The sequence below is a fragment of the Ambystoma mexicanum genome, chromosome 4p (assembly GCF_040938575.1).
Source record: "Ambystoma mexicanum isolate Mex_15411 chromosome 4p, UKY_AmexF1_1, whole genome shotgun sequence".
Classification (NCBI taxonomy): domain Eukaryota; kingdom Metazoa; phylum Chordata; class Amphibia; order Caudata; family Ambystomatidae; genus Ambystoma; species Ambystoma mexicanum.
This window is the reverse complement of record NC_090927.1, coordinates 66,916,801-66,931,497: the sequence shown is the minus strand read 5'-3', so window position 1 is coordinate 66,931,497 and position 14,697 is coordinate 66,916,801. Positions and strand designations below refer to the sequence as shown.

The window sequence follows — 14,697 nt, the reverse complement described above, 5'->3', positions numbered from 1 at the left end:
AAGGAGTAATGGCACGTGAGTAATAAAGTTGCCCAATGTCTTTAAACGCACCTTCTTTTGTCTTTCAGATGCGGGATGCAGCGCCGAAGGCCTCCGGAGCGTGCAAAGAACTGGTAAGCTTTTGTCTTTCAGATGCCGGAATTCAGTGCGAAGACCTCCGGAGCATGCGAAGAGTAGGTAAGCCTTTGTCTTTCAGATGCCGGAATGCAGCACAAGCCGTTGGTGACAGCCGATGGACCAGGTAAGAGATGCGCTGCCACTGAAGACCGTAGTGCTAACCTGTTCTTTCTTTGTCTTTACAGGTGCTGCTGAAGACTGGATTCCAGGATGGTAAGCCTTTGTTCCCTTAGGCCCAGGATCAGAAGCAGAAGACACGATGAGCGTTCTGCTGCAGAGAATGCAGAATAACGCAAAGCAAGATTCATCCATCGGGTGTGGTTTAAATAGCCTCCTGTAGTTCTTAGGTCCCTCCTTCCACAGCCACGCCTAGGAAAGAAAAGAGTTTCTGCTTTCCAGAAGAGTTCCAGTGTTCTGAACCTAGGGAGTGGCTCCTGCCCCACCCAACAGGAAACGTAGTCCCAAACAGAAGAGGATCAGGGGTTCAACTGGCAGGTAAGTAAGCAGCATGGTCTGCTGCAGGTAAGTCCACCCAAGCATTATGAGCCCGGCGCTTCCAGCGCTGGGACTGGGCATCTTTATGAGCCTGGTGCCACTGGCGCCAGGACATGGTCCAAAAGGTCCCAATTGGGACTGGCTGGCACTCGGAACCGGGGTTATGGGTCTGCTTCCAAGGGAGTTGGGCAAGTCCTGATCTTTTGGAAGCAGAGATCATGACAAGGGAGGCGAATCAGACGATCAAAGCGCAGAATGAGCTGGCCATGCCAAGGATGGTTGCAATTTTGGCAGCAGAGGCAGTGAAGAAGCAGTCGAGAGTAGAAGGGTTAGGAGGGAAACGTGGCTGACAGAATGAAAGAGGAGGATGGATTGAGAGGAGAGATGTGAAAGTGTCAAATGTTTGAAATTTTAGAGGAAAAGTGGAGAGTAAATTCATTAGCAAAGAAGGAAGAGGCCATAAATATTGGCTTGGGTGGTATGAGGAAAGCTTGGAGGGTAGATTATACTGTATCAAGGTGATCGTGAAGGGAGGAGATCAGGTGTGTGATTTAGGTGGATTTAGCAGAGCCTAGTGAAGAGGTGTGGGCAACAAGGGAGTATTTGTTGGCTTTGAGTTTGGCCAAGGATGCGCAGCAGCGTTGCAGATCATGGTGCATATTTGTTTTGAGGGTCTGGATCTGAGGTGATCCCGGTTTGAGGATGACCACAGGAAGGTGTAAATTTGCATGCATGACAATGATGGTCAAATAGAGTCATAAGCATATCGTGAAAGTCAAGAAAAGCATAATCGATGGAAGAGGCATGACAATGAGGAAGAGACAGGAATGAGGTCCTCACATCAGCGAGGTGCAGAGAGTGCAGTGGTGAAGGCCTGACTGATAAGGAACCCCAGTTCACCAGCCTTCCCAACAGGGTGGAGAGTGGAGAAAGTAGCAGAGTCAGTGTGGAAAACTGCTGGTGTTATAGAGTCACGAGGGAGATACAGGCCTCTGGCATAGCAAGAAGGGAAAGTTGAGGGTGACAAGGTGATCATTGATGCAGAAAGATTAGTTGCTGAGGAATTGTGTATTCCAGGGGCCAAGGGAAAGACCTTAAGGAGGTGGACCAGATAGCAGGAGTTGTGCGGCAGGTGAGTGGGATAGTAATGTTGGAGATCCCGGGAGAATGGGAGCATTGGGTTTGAGGAGTTGAGGGGGAAAGGAGAGAGGTTGTGAGGGATGAGAGTCAAGTAGAAGTTAAACTGACTTGTGGATGAAGTCTACCAGGGAAGGTGAGAAGACCAGTGTGCATAAGGATGTAGGGAGCCAACTTGAGATGCATAATGGAGGGTGCGCCTGTGTGTAAGCCCTGTGCAAGGGCTGTTCTGAGGCTGGTCTGTGGCTGGGCTGTGGCGATTTCTCCTGCTGCTGCTGCTGCTGCTTTCTCCTGCTGCTGGCAAGCGTTTTTCATCTGCTTCTGGATTTTCAAGCAGCACGGTGTGTTTCCAGGCATAATTGCCGTTTCCCAAAGAAGTGGGGAGAAAGGAAAACAATGTCCTTTTTTTGTGCAAATATTTTCTAAGTTCAACATCTCCTGCCCACTTACCCACAATCCTTTTTAAGGACTGGTTCTCGAGTCCGTGTGCGCACGCCTGTGTGTAAAGCCTGTTGCAAGGGCAGTTCTGAGGCTGGTCCGTGGCTGGGCTGTGGCGATTTCTCCTGCTGCTGCTACTGCTTTCTCCTGCTGCTGGCAAGCGTTTTTCATCTACTTCTGGACTTTCAAGCAGCACGGTGTGCTGATAGTTGTGGACTTTCTTTTGGACATTGACAATAGCTCCTGTCAAGCACACTGAGTTGTGTTTTTGTCTTTCTGTTTTAGGTGTGTTTCCAGGCATAATTGCCGTTTCCCAAAAAGTGGGAAGAAAGGAAAAAAAATCCTTTTTTTTTTGTGCAAATATTTTCTAAGTTCAACATCTCCCGCCCACTTACCCACAATCCTTTTTAAGGACTGGTGCTCGCGCCCGTGCGCGCATGCCTGTGTGTAAAGCCTGTTGCAAGGGCAGTTCTGAGGCTGTTCAAAGCTGGACAGAATGGACAGGCGAGTTTCTTTACCTTTCTTTAATAATATCAATCATTGAGGGTGTTGTGGCCAATAATTAAGTTAAGTTTTATAATTAGTCTTATAATTAGTTTTATAATTAGTTTTATAATTAGTGCTAACCTTATTTGTTGAAATCGTTATTGCTGGTCTCTATGCGTAAAAATTTAACTGTGAAACTTTACACGTTAAAAACAAACATGCCTTCTAAGCTTCAGACGCTGAAAGTAATTGAGCGTTTAAAACGAACACTGTGTAAAACAAAACAGGTTTTGAATTCTATAAATGACTCTTCCGCCAAAACGAAGGAAAAAGCGTAGTCAGCGTCTGCAGATATACGCTCATTTTATTCAATTGATCTTGCAAAAAATAGTATGGCATTGAGTTTTGAACCGCCTACAACTTCTATTCAAGTGGCGGGCGCAACACCTGGTTTGCGGTTAATAGACATAAGTGATCACACTATGTCTACGTTGACTGGGCCAACCCATGATAATGACTCTTTAATACCCTTAACTGAAAAGGAGAAATATGAAACTCCAACATACACGCCTGAAAGGTTGGATAATATGCAAACATTCCCTTTGAGCTTCAATTCCTATCAAATGACCAATTTGGCGAATGGAAATGTGCTTGTTCACAGTCGTAGGCAACAGGACATATATACGTTCATCGATTTGCCACATGTGGACTCTAATCATGCTGACGTGTGTCACAACATACCCAATATTGCTGGTTTAATAAATGAAATTGTCGAATTGCCATCAAATCATTCGGCCCAACTTGATGATGACGTAGAAGTTAATGAGGGTAGCAAAGGGAGAACGAATGAAGGGTCTATGCCCATCCCTCTTTCTCAATCTGCAATTCTGTTTGCAACGGCTTCAGCAAACTCATCGCCCCTCTCTATTGTATTCTCAAAATGCTCTCCTAAAAAAGTGGTGGAGAGGGATGAATCTTTGCAGTGCTCTTTTGGTAGTAATGCTTTGCTCTACACTACATTGACTTCAATGAATTTGGCTTTAATAACTATGGATAAACTCTATGAATCGAACAAAAACAATGGATACAGACAGCATTATTAGAACAAATTCTTGCTGAGCAAAGACATACCAAACAGATATTGTCAGAAAGAAATATAAGCCATGAGAGCTTGTTGAGTAAGGTAGTATCAATGGATGAGTTGGTGCCGCCCCATGATGAGGCAGTGGCTAAAAACGTATCCCGGCCTAATGACATAATGTCACATCCCCCGTTAGATGGGGTCGACAAAGCATTACCTGTGGATGATTCTGTGATAGTAGGCGAGATTGTCATCGAATCTATGGGGAGTGATGGCCCAGATTTAGCCCCAGCGACATGTAAGGCACAATTAATGACCGAATTTGGAATATTTTCAAACATTCTGATTAAACAAGTGGATAAGAAAAAGTCAATTGCACAATTGAAAAAATCTAAGAACATGAAAATGCTGCCTAGTGCGGCTTCTGCTTCTGGTTCAAAAATTCATAAAACAGCTTACGAGACCGTCAAAGCAAAAGCAAATTGCAAGTGAGGCAATCACTTTTAAGTATAAGCAAATAGCTAAGCAAAACACCAAAGTGAAAGCACCCTTGCACTTGGCTAAAAATCAATTGACGGAGCATGAGCCACATGATGAATTGATAGGTGCAAACGAATCTCCCAAAAAATTGTCTGTTCAGGTAAACGCAGAAACAAAAAATGGAAATGTACGTTTGATACTGAATGTTGTTCAGACATCAGAGTCAATTGTGAACATTTTGGAAGCAAGACTGGCAGACATGGAGAAGGTTGTACAACGCTCCCTTATTACAGGTTCTGGTGAGTGATCCTAGCATGCTCAGAGAGAAAGCATGACAGTGCCTTGTAATATTCCTCAACCACTCATTAAAAAGGCTCAAACAAGTCATTCCTCCAGTCAATTACATTATCACACAGTGATCCTAAATTGCAGAGCAGACAATTCAGAAAAATATGACCAGAATCGATCATCAGTCCTGAATATTTTGGCAGATATACTGGCTCTTGAAGATATATCGACTAGCACATTTTTACTTGAGACTGAGCTATCCTACATAAGATTATGGATACGATCAGGAGCCATATTTAATCTGATTTGGCAATCTCACTCAGATATTTTTGATTTAAGATTCACCCTTATCTATGAGTCATTTGAGCAATATAATTCACTCCAAAATACAAAAAGACCTATATGCCAATCTTCTGAGTTAGACTTCGGTTCGAAAGTTGGGCCGAGTAGCGTGTATTCTGCTGCATCTCTAAAGACAAATGCATCACGAGTAAGTGACCCCCACTTTCATACTCAACAACAACGATGATGTTCCTCAGATCTATGACCAATAGCTGAACCTCTACACATATCTTTGATAGTACTTTCTTGGAATACTCGTGGCCACTCACATCGTTTAATGAGATTAGTAGCAATATTGATGGTGCTGATATAATACTTTTGCAAGAGACCTGGTTGCCGAAAAGCCCAGTTTGGGAAGAGCATACTATTCTTATTAACCCAGCTATATCCAAATCTAAAGGCCGTCCTTCTGCCGGCCTTCTGGTAGCCACAAGAAACTCAATGGGTTTGTGTTTGAATGAATGGATTCTCATCAATAGTTATATACAATTGGTGAGGATCACTTTCCAACAACATTGCATCACAGTGATGAATGTGTACTGGAATCATTTGAACATCCCTGATGAAGTCTTTTTCACTGACAGAGTTACTGTTTTTGACCTCATTGCCATGTATAAAGAGGTTACTGCCATCATTCTTGCAGGTGACCTGAATTTAAATAGCTTACACGATAGCAAACAAAATCATCAACCCAGAGCACAAAGATGGAACAGTTTAATGCATAGCCGACAGATGGTCATGCTCAATGGAGCAATTGAGGGTGATTTACCAGCTAGGTTTACTTGGCATCGTGACCAACAACAATCAGTTATTGATTATATCTATACTGACTGTAAATTATTCCCAAATATAAGTCGATTCTCAGTTCACACTCAAAACCAAAGTGATTACGAACAGCTTGTGGTTACCTGGGCATGGCCCTGTCGGGTCCCTGCGTATAACCACCATAGATATGAGGGAGAAGTGATGGTTAGTAATGGTCATAATTGACTCATTTGGAACCCCAAACGGCTACAGAAATTGCTTTTGACCTTAAAAATTCAAAGTAACTAAAAATGCTAAGCATTCGTGCTCTACACACCGGGACTATACCTCAAGTTTGTATTTACTTCAAGAGTCATCTAGCAGGTGGTCGAAACCGATGTTTAAGCACAAGCGTAGTTTTGATTTACTGATCAAGTTAAAGAAAACAGAACTCTGAAAAGCAATAGGGCAAGTAAAATTGCATGACAAAGATATAGTTTGGGAAATCAAGAGCTTAAAAGCACAATATAGAAATTGGGTAGTAGCTAGAAGATCATTAATATATCAACACGATGGTGAAACAATGCTTAGAGCTGTTGCCTCAAGAAATTCTGGAGCTTAATGGCATTTTCTCAACTCATGTACTTTAACGTCACATGTTTCTTTGCAGGTGAATGCAGTACCTGAAAGTACGTGGACTAAACATTTTTTATAGCTCTATGCTAAAGAAAGTGCATTGAAAACACATACTGTATGTGCCGCTCTATTGTTTTCCCCTGTGAAATTTGATATAGATGATATTAAGATGTACATTGGTAAACTATCTTAGGCCAGAGCGGTTGGCCCTGATGGTTTGATCCATCGAGATAATCTGTTTGGCCCCTATCAGGCCGGTTTCGTTCCGGAGATGGGAACCTCGATTAACCTACTTGCAGTCTCAGCCATATGACATCATATAGCAAAATCCAAACAATCTATATATATGGCATTTGTCGACTTTAGATCAGCGTTTGACTCTGTAAGCAGGACCCTTTTATTCTATAAGTTGGGCTTATTGGGTTGTCCTTCAAATTAGTTGAACTTAATAAAACAACTCCATACTGATACCTCAATTAAGGTTCGGTTATCTGCTGATGGTAAACTTTCGTCTTCATTTCCAACTGAACGAGGTCTTAAGCAGGGGTGTGCACTTGCATCTATATTGTTTAATTTGTTTATTCATGATATGAGTACATCTTGAAATTAACATTGGAAAAACAAAGGTGGTAATAAGTACAATGACCAAAAGGAAATGCTCATATTAATGGAAACTTAATGGAAATAAACTGGAACAGATAAAGCAGTATGAATATCTTGGAATTAATGTAAGAGAGCGAAACTCAGATCTGCTTTATTATCAAGATCTTCATGAAAAAATGCGAACTGCAACATCACAGCCGGTTCTCCTAAAACATAAGTACTGTAAATTCTCTTATGCACCACTAATAACATTTTATACCCAGAAGATAACTTCCATTATTTTATATGGTTCGGATTCTAAAAGTCCTATGTCGTATCAATTCGGGACTCGCATGGAAAGTAAATTTTGGGAAAAAATCTTGGGTCTACCACAATGTGTATCGATGTCTGCTATACGTTACGAATTGGGATTGCGATCACTGTATGCCATGTATTGTTGGAAGGTGTTAAGCCTGTATAGGAAATTACTTATGACATCTACTGGTAAACGACTAATTTGTGTTATAGCCGAACATATGCTTGCATCTGATCATTCATTTCCATGCCATTGGCGTTCACTTGCAAAATCTGTAATGGATATGGCAGATTTCACTGCGGGAACATTGATTGCAAATCCCAACAAAGCAAAATCTAATTTGTGGCATATGAATTGGATATGTACAATTGAACAATGTAAAAATCATACCATTTTTCATGAACTCACAAGAATGGAGAAGGCTTTTAAAACACCTGAGCAATATTTGCTAAAATTTCCTTCACCGGAATATAGACACATTTATGTGAGGTTTCGATTTAATGTGATCAAAACTAGACACATAATGAGGCAACGGCGGCAAATAAAAGAAGTGCAGATTCTGCAATTTTCCAACATGCAAGGATACGCTATGTCATATACTAACAGAATGCAATGCTTTAGTGATTAAGCGATGGTTGCTAATTAAACCTCTATTTGACCAATATGCCATTCTAACACCACATGATTTGTGGGGAAGATTGTTTCACTCGCAGCTGCCAATGGTTCAAGTGGCAGTAGCTAAGTTTATAAAACAACTACAAATAGAAACTTGTATTAAATGAATAGATAAATGTTGTTGTCATTTCAATGTTAATTCCATTATCTTTTTCTCTCTATCTTTTATCATATTTTATAATTGAAAAGGAAACATTTTTGTATGTAATATGTAATTTGTGAAAAGTTATTTGGACTAAAACACAAATAACAAAAAAAAAGAATAGTGGAGGGTGAAATGAGTAGCCAAGTGAAGACACTGGAAGAAGGGTGCAGCCGAAGAGGGAGGGTGTCCATGGGTGAGCAGCACAGTATGTTATGATATGATATGATAAGGGGGGAAGGTTGGCTGCAAGGAATAGCTAAAGGTTCTGAGCAGGGCTACAGTGGAGCTAAAGCCAAACATAGGACAGTTTGCACACCCCATGGAGCAGGCTCAACAAGGGGGTATCCTTTGGTTCTTTGTGGGTAATTAGAGCTCAGAAGTGAATGGAGATCACTGGGTCAAAGGGTTCCTCTGTGTGGAAGCAGGAGTCTGGCAAAGGGCAAGCTCAACGAAGAGGCAAAAGCACATTTTCCTAAAGTGTATTAATTATGGTTTATGCCGAGGCTCTAGTCATGTGTCCTTTTCTGCCCTAACACTCCAAAACAGGAAATTGCTGTCTGCTGCTTTTGAACCTTAGCTGCAGATGCCTGGTCTTAAAGGCCTGGTGAAACTCAACAACAATGAAGGCCGTGTATCACATAAACCTCTGGGAGGAAATGACAAGGCTTAATATGGTTTTCACCCATCCTGGCAGTATGCAGGCATTGTCCTTCGTGTTGCTGGTCCAGGGAGCTTCCTTTTGAGGCAGGGCCCTCAGAGGTTTATCAGCATCCACTGGAATGTAAGGTCTTGGCAAATCATTATTTTAAAATAAAATTCTAGTCACATGGTGTGGTCATCTGACTCTCTGTGAGCCAATCAGAGTGGTCCAGGTGGCTTCCAGCCTTCCCTGGCAGAAGCCTTGGTATTGACTGCACATGGACTTTCCTTTTTGAGGCAGGGCCCTCAGATGTTGATCAGGGTCCTCCAGAATGATAGCATTTGACATGAAAATCCCTGTAGTTCCATTTGAGATCCAGATGACATATACATGCTGTTAGGAAAGATTTCATAATTGTATGTAATTTTCCCTCCATGTGGCAACCCCCAAACTTTTTGCTGCTATTTTACACCCTGATCTAGACTTTGCCAGAGAAGCGCAGCCTTCTGCAGCACTCCTCTGGGCTTTCGCTCAATTCTTATGGGGAAACTGACATGCCATTAAGACAGTCAGTACTGGGAAACTTTGTTTCCCTTAGTCCTTTCCTCATGTTGCAGCTTTTGTGCAACATGAAACAAGAGTGCACTGTAACTTACATTACCGCGCTCTTGGGCCTCCAGTCATTCCAAAGGCCCTAAAAACTCTCGCTGGACTTATCATGAACAGTGCAAGTGTGTCACGGACGGGACTGGTGGCAGCTATCGTTTCTCTTGTGTTTTGAACCCTTTTTTGCCATGTATCTGCGCTTACCGCTTTTGGCACGAATAGGTGGCCTGGCTCCCAAAATGGCCATGCCACGAGGTTCTTTGTCCTGTCCGCTGACCGCCTTGCCCCTTCACCTTCCCCCAGGTCGAGCTGACACGGGGCAGTCCTTATTTGGTCATGCACTTTCCCGCGAAATACAACGCTTTCGCAGGCTTCTGCATGCCTTGTGTGAGCCTCCAGGATGTGGGCTACGATGTCTGGTCCCAATACACATCCTGGGTGCCAGAGAGTCTAGAGTGTCCTGAATGGCGGGGTCTGTGATAGGTCCACGTATGGTGTGAATGTTTGTGAACAGATCTCCCATTGGGCCCTCTCCGTTTTGGCGCGAAGGGAACTTTGGATAAGAGGAGGCTGAAAACACCACTACCAGGTCGATCTCCTGAGTTCACACCGAACAAGGGATAAGGAGCCAAGTATCCTGCAACAAGAAGCTGATTCGAGGAACTTCTGGTGACCCGCTGAAGGTTTGGCACCCTGAGCCGCTGTCGTCCTGCGAGACCCCTCTGCATCTGATCGCCCTAGGAAGTCTGCAAAGGCGCTTCAACCCATAGGAACAGTGGGATCAACTATTCCCAGCACCTTCATCAAACCCTGCAAGTAAGCCTCTTTGGAAGTGTCCCTGGGCCAACCACTGGGCTGACCAGCTTACGCAGGACGCTTTGCTCTGTCACCGCCGCCGTTTCGGGGAAGCCCTCGAAACTTGGTCTACTGCTTGCTCTGCATCCACAGCACCCTCACCCCTCTTGAGACTTAGTCTTGACCGCCGCCATCGCTACCCTGATTTGTCTGGCATGTCCAGAGTTTACCCTGTTCCAAGAAACTAGGCTGGCCTTCTGAATCTCTGCCCCTCCAGGTCAGAGTTCAGAAATCCATCTTAACACATGCCAAAGAAATGAGAAGGTGAGAGACATTTACTGTCGATAGCCTCTCATGGTGCAGTATTTCCCTTATCTTTCAATTTGAAATAAATTAGCTGAGATAGAAGAATCGTAAAGCAGTCCTATGAAATATGATGCTAACACAGGGCCCCATTCTGCATGGGAAGCTGTGGGTCCCAAGCTAATGAAAGTAGCCGGAGCTGTGGACATTGTGCCAATGCTATGTCCTTTAAAAGGCACATTTGCGAGTGGTTAAGTTTGATCTTTAGTGTAGAAGTGACTTTGGACGTTTTTAAGATAGAAATAGAGCTCATAGTTGCTGGAAATGTGAAGCAAAGAACATCAGCTTGTACCCTGCTCAGTCTTGTCAGCCATTGTAATGTAACAGAATTTACAACACAACACACTCCAGCCAGGGACTTCTTACACTGACACTGAAGGTGGCGCACAATATAACACAACTTTTTATTTCTATTTGAACCCTGGCTCAGTTTTGGAATGGGAAACAAAGGTACAGAACAGGCAGGATACTAAGGGGAAGGTATGACTCTTATGGGATGAAGTTATGGGTTTTTATTAGGTGAAATGCAAGTCGCATTTTAAAGAAAAGCAAATACACAGGCAAAATCGGTTTTGTTAGCACAATTATTATTTCTACTGAGACTATATTTTAAAGACTATAATTGTTAAAGAAAGGCACTTTTCATGAGGAGGTTGAGCTTGAATTGCAACAAACTCACTGTGAATCTCTTTATAGGGAAATTAATTGATTTACTCCAAAAGATACTAGGGTCTTAAACAGGTAAGTGAAGAAAATAAAGAACAAAATATGCTAACAGATATGGACTTACACAGATTCTTCTAAGGAAAGGGTGAACAGAGGATACTGGCAATTTGGGAAATGACTAGGGTTTTTGTGGGATTTGAATAGGGTTTGAACAGGGTGCAAGATAAAATAGCAGGATATGCAGATTTTGGGTACTGGGTCATGGGATACTTACAAGGCATGCTTGGGTTTGGTAATTTGGTCAGCCAGCAGGGTCTCTAGATGGCTGGGCCACAGATCTGGTCACGGGCAGCGGGGTCAAGAGATCTGGTTAGGTGGGCAAAGTCTGGTCACTGTGGACAGTGGGAGGGGTTAGCTGGGCAAAAAGGTCTGGTGGTTCTGCCTGGATGGGATCAGCTGCCTCTGGACCTGGTTCTGGAGTCTTGGAATCTTGCAGGGTGAATTTTGAATGTTGAATATATCCCTGTGTCTCCCTGTCTACCTCTTATATAGCCAGAGTGACAACATAGAATTTTACTATCTGGTTGGAAGCACCCAAGAATTAGTCCTATCCTAGGATAGGCCAGCCTATCGGTCCTCCCACCTCCCTCCGAGCTGATCGGTTCCGGGGAAGTGACAGCAGTTTAAGTGTGTGCGTTTTATGACTCCCTTTGTCAAGCCTATTTTTCACAAAAGTGTGTTATGGAACAAAACTTCATATTTACAATAGTCACCATCAGAAAAATCAGATAGACAGATCCCATATTTCACAAGGAATATGCCGATTCAAACGCCAATTCTGTGCGATGTTGCATCGTCCTTGGGCACAATTTAGCTGTTATCAGGAGAAAGATATCTAAAATTCTGCAAATGGCTACACATATGCACAATATAGTTTCCTCAGGTTTAATATCTGTGCCATTTATGCTTCCCACAGAATGCATTTTAAGTGCCCTTTCAGTTCCCCACATGCCAGAAAATTGCACCTAGTCTTAATGTGCTTGTCCAAAAATCACATTAAAACTGTCATAATATTACATTACTGCTTATTCAAATTGCGGGGAAAAATGTCCTAAAGTATAAATGTCCTGCCTTGTCAATGAGGTGGATTTTGCCAAAGATGTGGGCAGCGCTGCCTCCCCACAATCCAAATTGTCTCCCCTGGGTCAGCTTGCACAAGGGTTTCCATGACTCCCTTTTGATGTCGTCCAGTGGGTACTGGGAATAAATGGAGAGTAAATCACACCTACAAGGCAAAACACAGGGCTTCACCCCTATCCTTTGTCTTTGGGTGCAGTTCTGTCTGGCAGTCTGTGAGAACCTGTAATTATCACACTATCAGGTCCATAAACACAAGACATATGCCCTTGCAGCCTTTGTCACTGGTAGGTGCGAAATTAGCCTTGCTGCTAAACTGGGTTGACAGAAATGCCTGGGCCTCAGCCAGGATGATTTATCTTTTGGGGTGGAAAACAAAGCTCAATTTATATATCTTTGCAGCCCCCCTCCCCACATGTACAATTGTGTTTCTGTGCATGCTACAATATTATTTCACATTTAGCTTTCCCTAGGTCATTTTCTGCTTGGCAACAACAGATTTACACATGTTCATTTCTTTTTTACATGTTGATTTCATCTGATGCAGTTTTTCTATGCACACAGTTTCCTTTGCATTTACTTTCTGAAAGGCTTTATATAGATCTGGACAGTTTCTGTACACAGAGATATGCTTGAAATGGTTTCTTGGTAATTGACATGAAGCAAGAAAGAGCACCTTTCCTTTGAAGTACTTTGCATGTGTTGGTTTATTTCAAAAACTAAATCCAAGCCGTGCAGACTTGAAACAGAATTCTTTTGCTTTTCATGGTCTTTACTGATGAAACAATGCCGTTCTGGGAGGGATGGCCTTATTTGATGGTGTTCAAATGCAATACACCGACAGGGCTGTGTTTTAATAGAACCAAACTGTGTGATGTTAAAAATGAAAGTAGCACCAGTACGATGCTGTTTTACATGCAGGTCATTTTCCTGTACCGCCTGATGTTTAAACGACAGAACAGCAATGCACAGCCATTTTGAATTTGAGTTATTTTCTCTAGATTCACGTGAATGGAAACAAAATGCAGCCATTCTTGGGGTGGCTGTGTTCAACTCCCGCCCCATATGTGCTCAGCAGACAAAAGCACAGCCATTTTTGGGTAACTGCAGAAATGCAGTTTTTGTTGTAGGGGGGTTCTGCCATAGGCCTTCAATATGCCCCACAGCAAGTCTCGCTGCAGGAGGTATAAAGCCAAATTGACTACTCAGTAAAATACTTTTGGTACATGATTCTTATACAAATACCGAAAGCAAATATAGGTAGCTTACATTTTCTGAATAGCATTAATTAAAATGGCTTGTTCATGCAGAAAAACCCATATGTAGTGAATAGAATATAGCTTTCACACCCCGGCTGGGGGGTGGGCATGGGTGTTAACAGCCCACCAGCTCAAGCTTTGGTAGGCCTGAGCCGGTAAACCCCATTTGCGCTCCCCAGCAGGAACGTGAAATCTATTCGCACCACAGGATTTGCAATGATACGGGTAGATTTCTTTTTTGTTTTCATCCGACGAGAGATGAGCTTAGCACGAGCCCATCTGCTGTCAGAGTAACACAAATGACAAAAGAATGTCTGCCCTCATTAAAATGGAAAAGAGACTAGGTCACTTTTCAGATGATGGCAGCCATGGAAAACATGTTACAAAATGACCTAGTCCCTTTACTATTATAATGGCGGTGGGCATTTTTTTTTACATTTGCTTTTTTCTCCAGAGCAGCGATGAATGCACAATTGCACCCAGGAAAGGAAGATTGTGATTGGTCAATCTGTCTTTCCCGGCTGCGAATACATGTTTAATGCGTATGGCTGTTCTGCGTCTGGAACTGTTGGATAAACACAGGCTTTCCATTGTGCCTTCTCTGCAGGATATGATCCCGAATTGGACGGAGTAGCTGAAATAATTATCCCGGTCGAGAAAATAGAGGAGGAGGAAGAAGAAATCCCTCAGGGCGCCCGCATTGTCGAGTTATAGACCACTTCTACTGGCGTTGGCTAAGGATCTGGGCACTTTTAGAGCTGGATCTGATTACGCCAACCAGAAATCATCGATTGGGGGTATTCTGGGATTTCCAGTTGCGTGGTTACCAACTGAGGGAAACAATGTTTATAAATACTTAGAACTGTCTGATATAGTGTACATTTCAACCTTTTCAGGACTGGTAATGTTCCCAGATTCCTGGAAACACCTCTGACAAATGCCACAGTCGTTTTCATGGATCGTCTATGGCGATCCTCGGAAAAACGCAGATAACTGCGCTTTCCCAATAAAACCCTCTATCCCACTTTGCTATGCGCTTATATTTGCCTGGGTTATTGTTCGAAGATCTCTCAAAGCAGATGTTGAATGATGCAGAAGATGAAGTCAAGAGCACCAGCATGTCCAGCCCAGATCATTGTGTGCACATTTCTTACTAGTCCCACCAAACACTTCAATGAAGACTTAACCAGCTGGTTCTTTCTTGTAAAGTGAAAAGAAAAGTTTGAGGCCTTGTTGGTCCAGTTTTCAAAATCACACAAAATGCAGGTT

The 14,697-nt window shown here is 42.9% G+C and overlaps 1 protein-coding gene across 2 annotated transcripts in view; it reads left to right on the top strand.

The window, feature by feature from the left end:
• Positions 1-14,452, top strand: part of LOC138452998 (WAP four-disulfide core domain protein 5-like) — a 432,843-nt gene extending 418,391 nt beyond the window's left edge. For both annotated transcript variants that reach the window (XM_069605404.1, XM_069605403.1), the window contains one exon: positions 14,036-14,452. In XM_069605404.1, coding sequence (XP_069461505.1) covers positions 14,036-14,142 — 107 coding nt within the window. In that variant the 3' untranslated portion in view covers positions 14,143-14,452. The remainder of the gene's footprint in view (positions 1-14,035) is intronic.
• Positions 14,453-14,697: the final 245 nt, after the last annotated feature.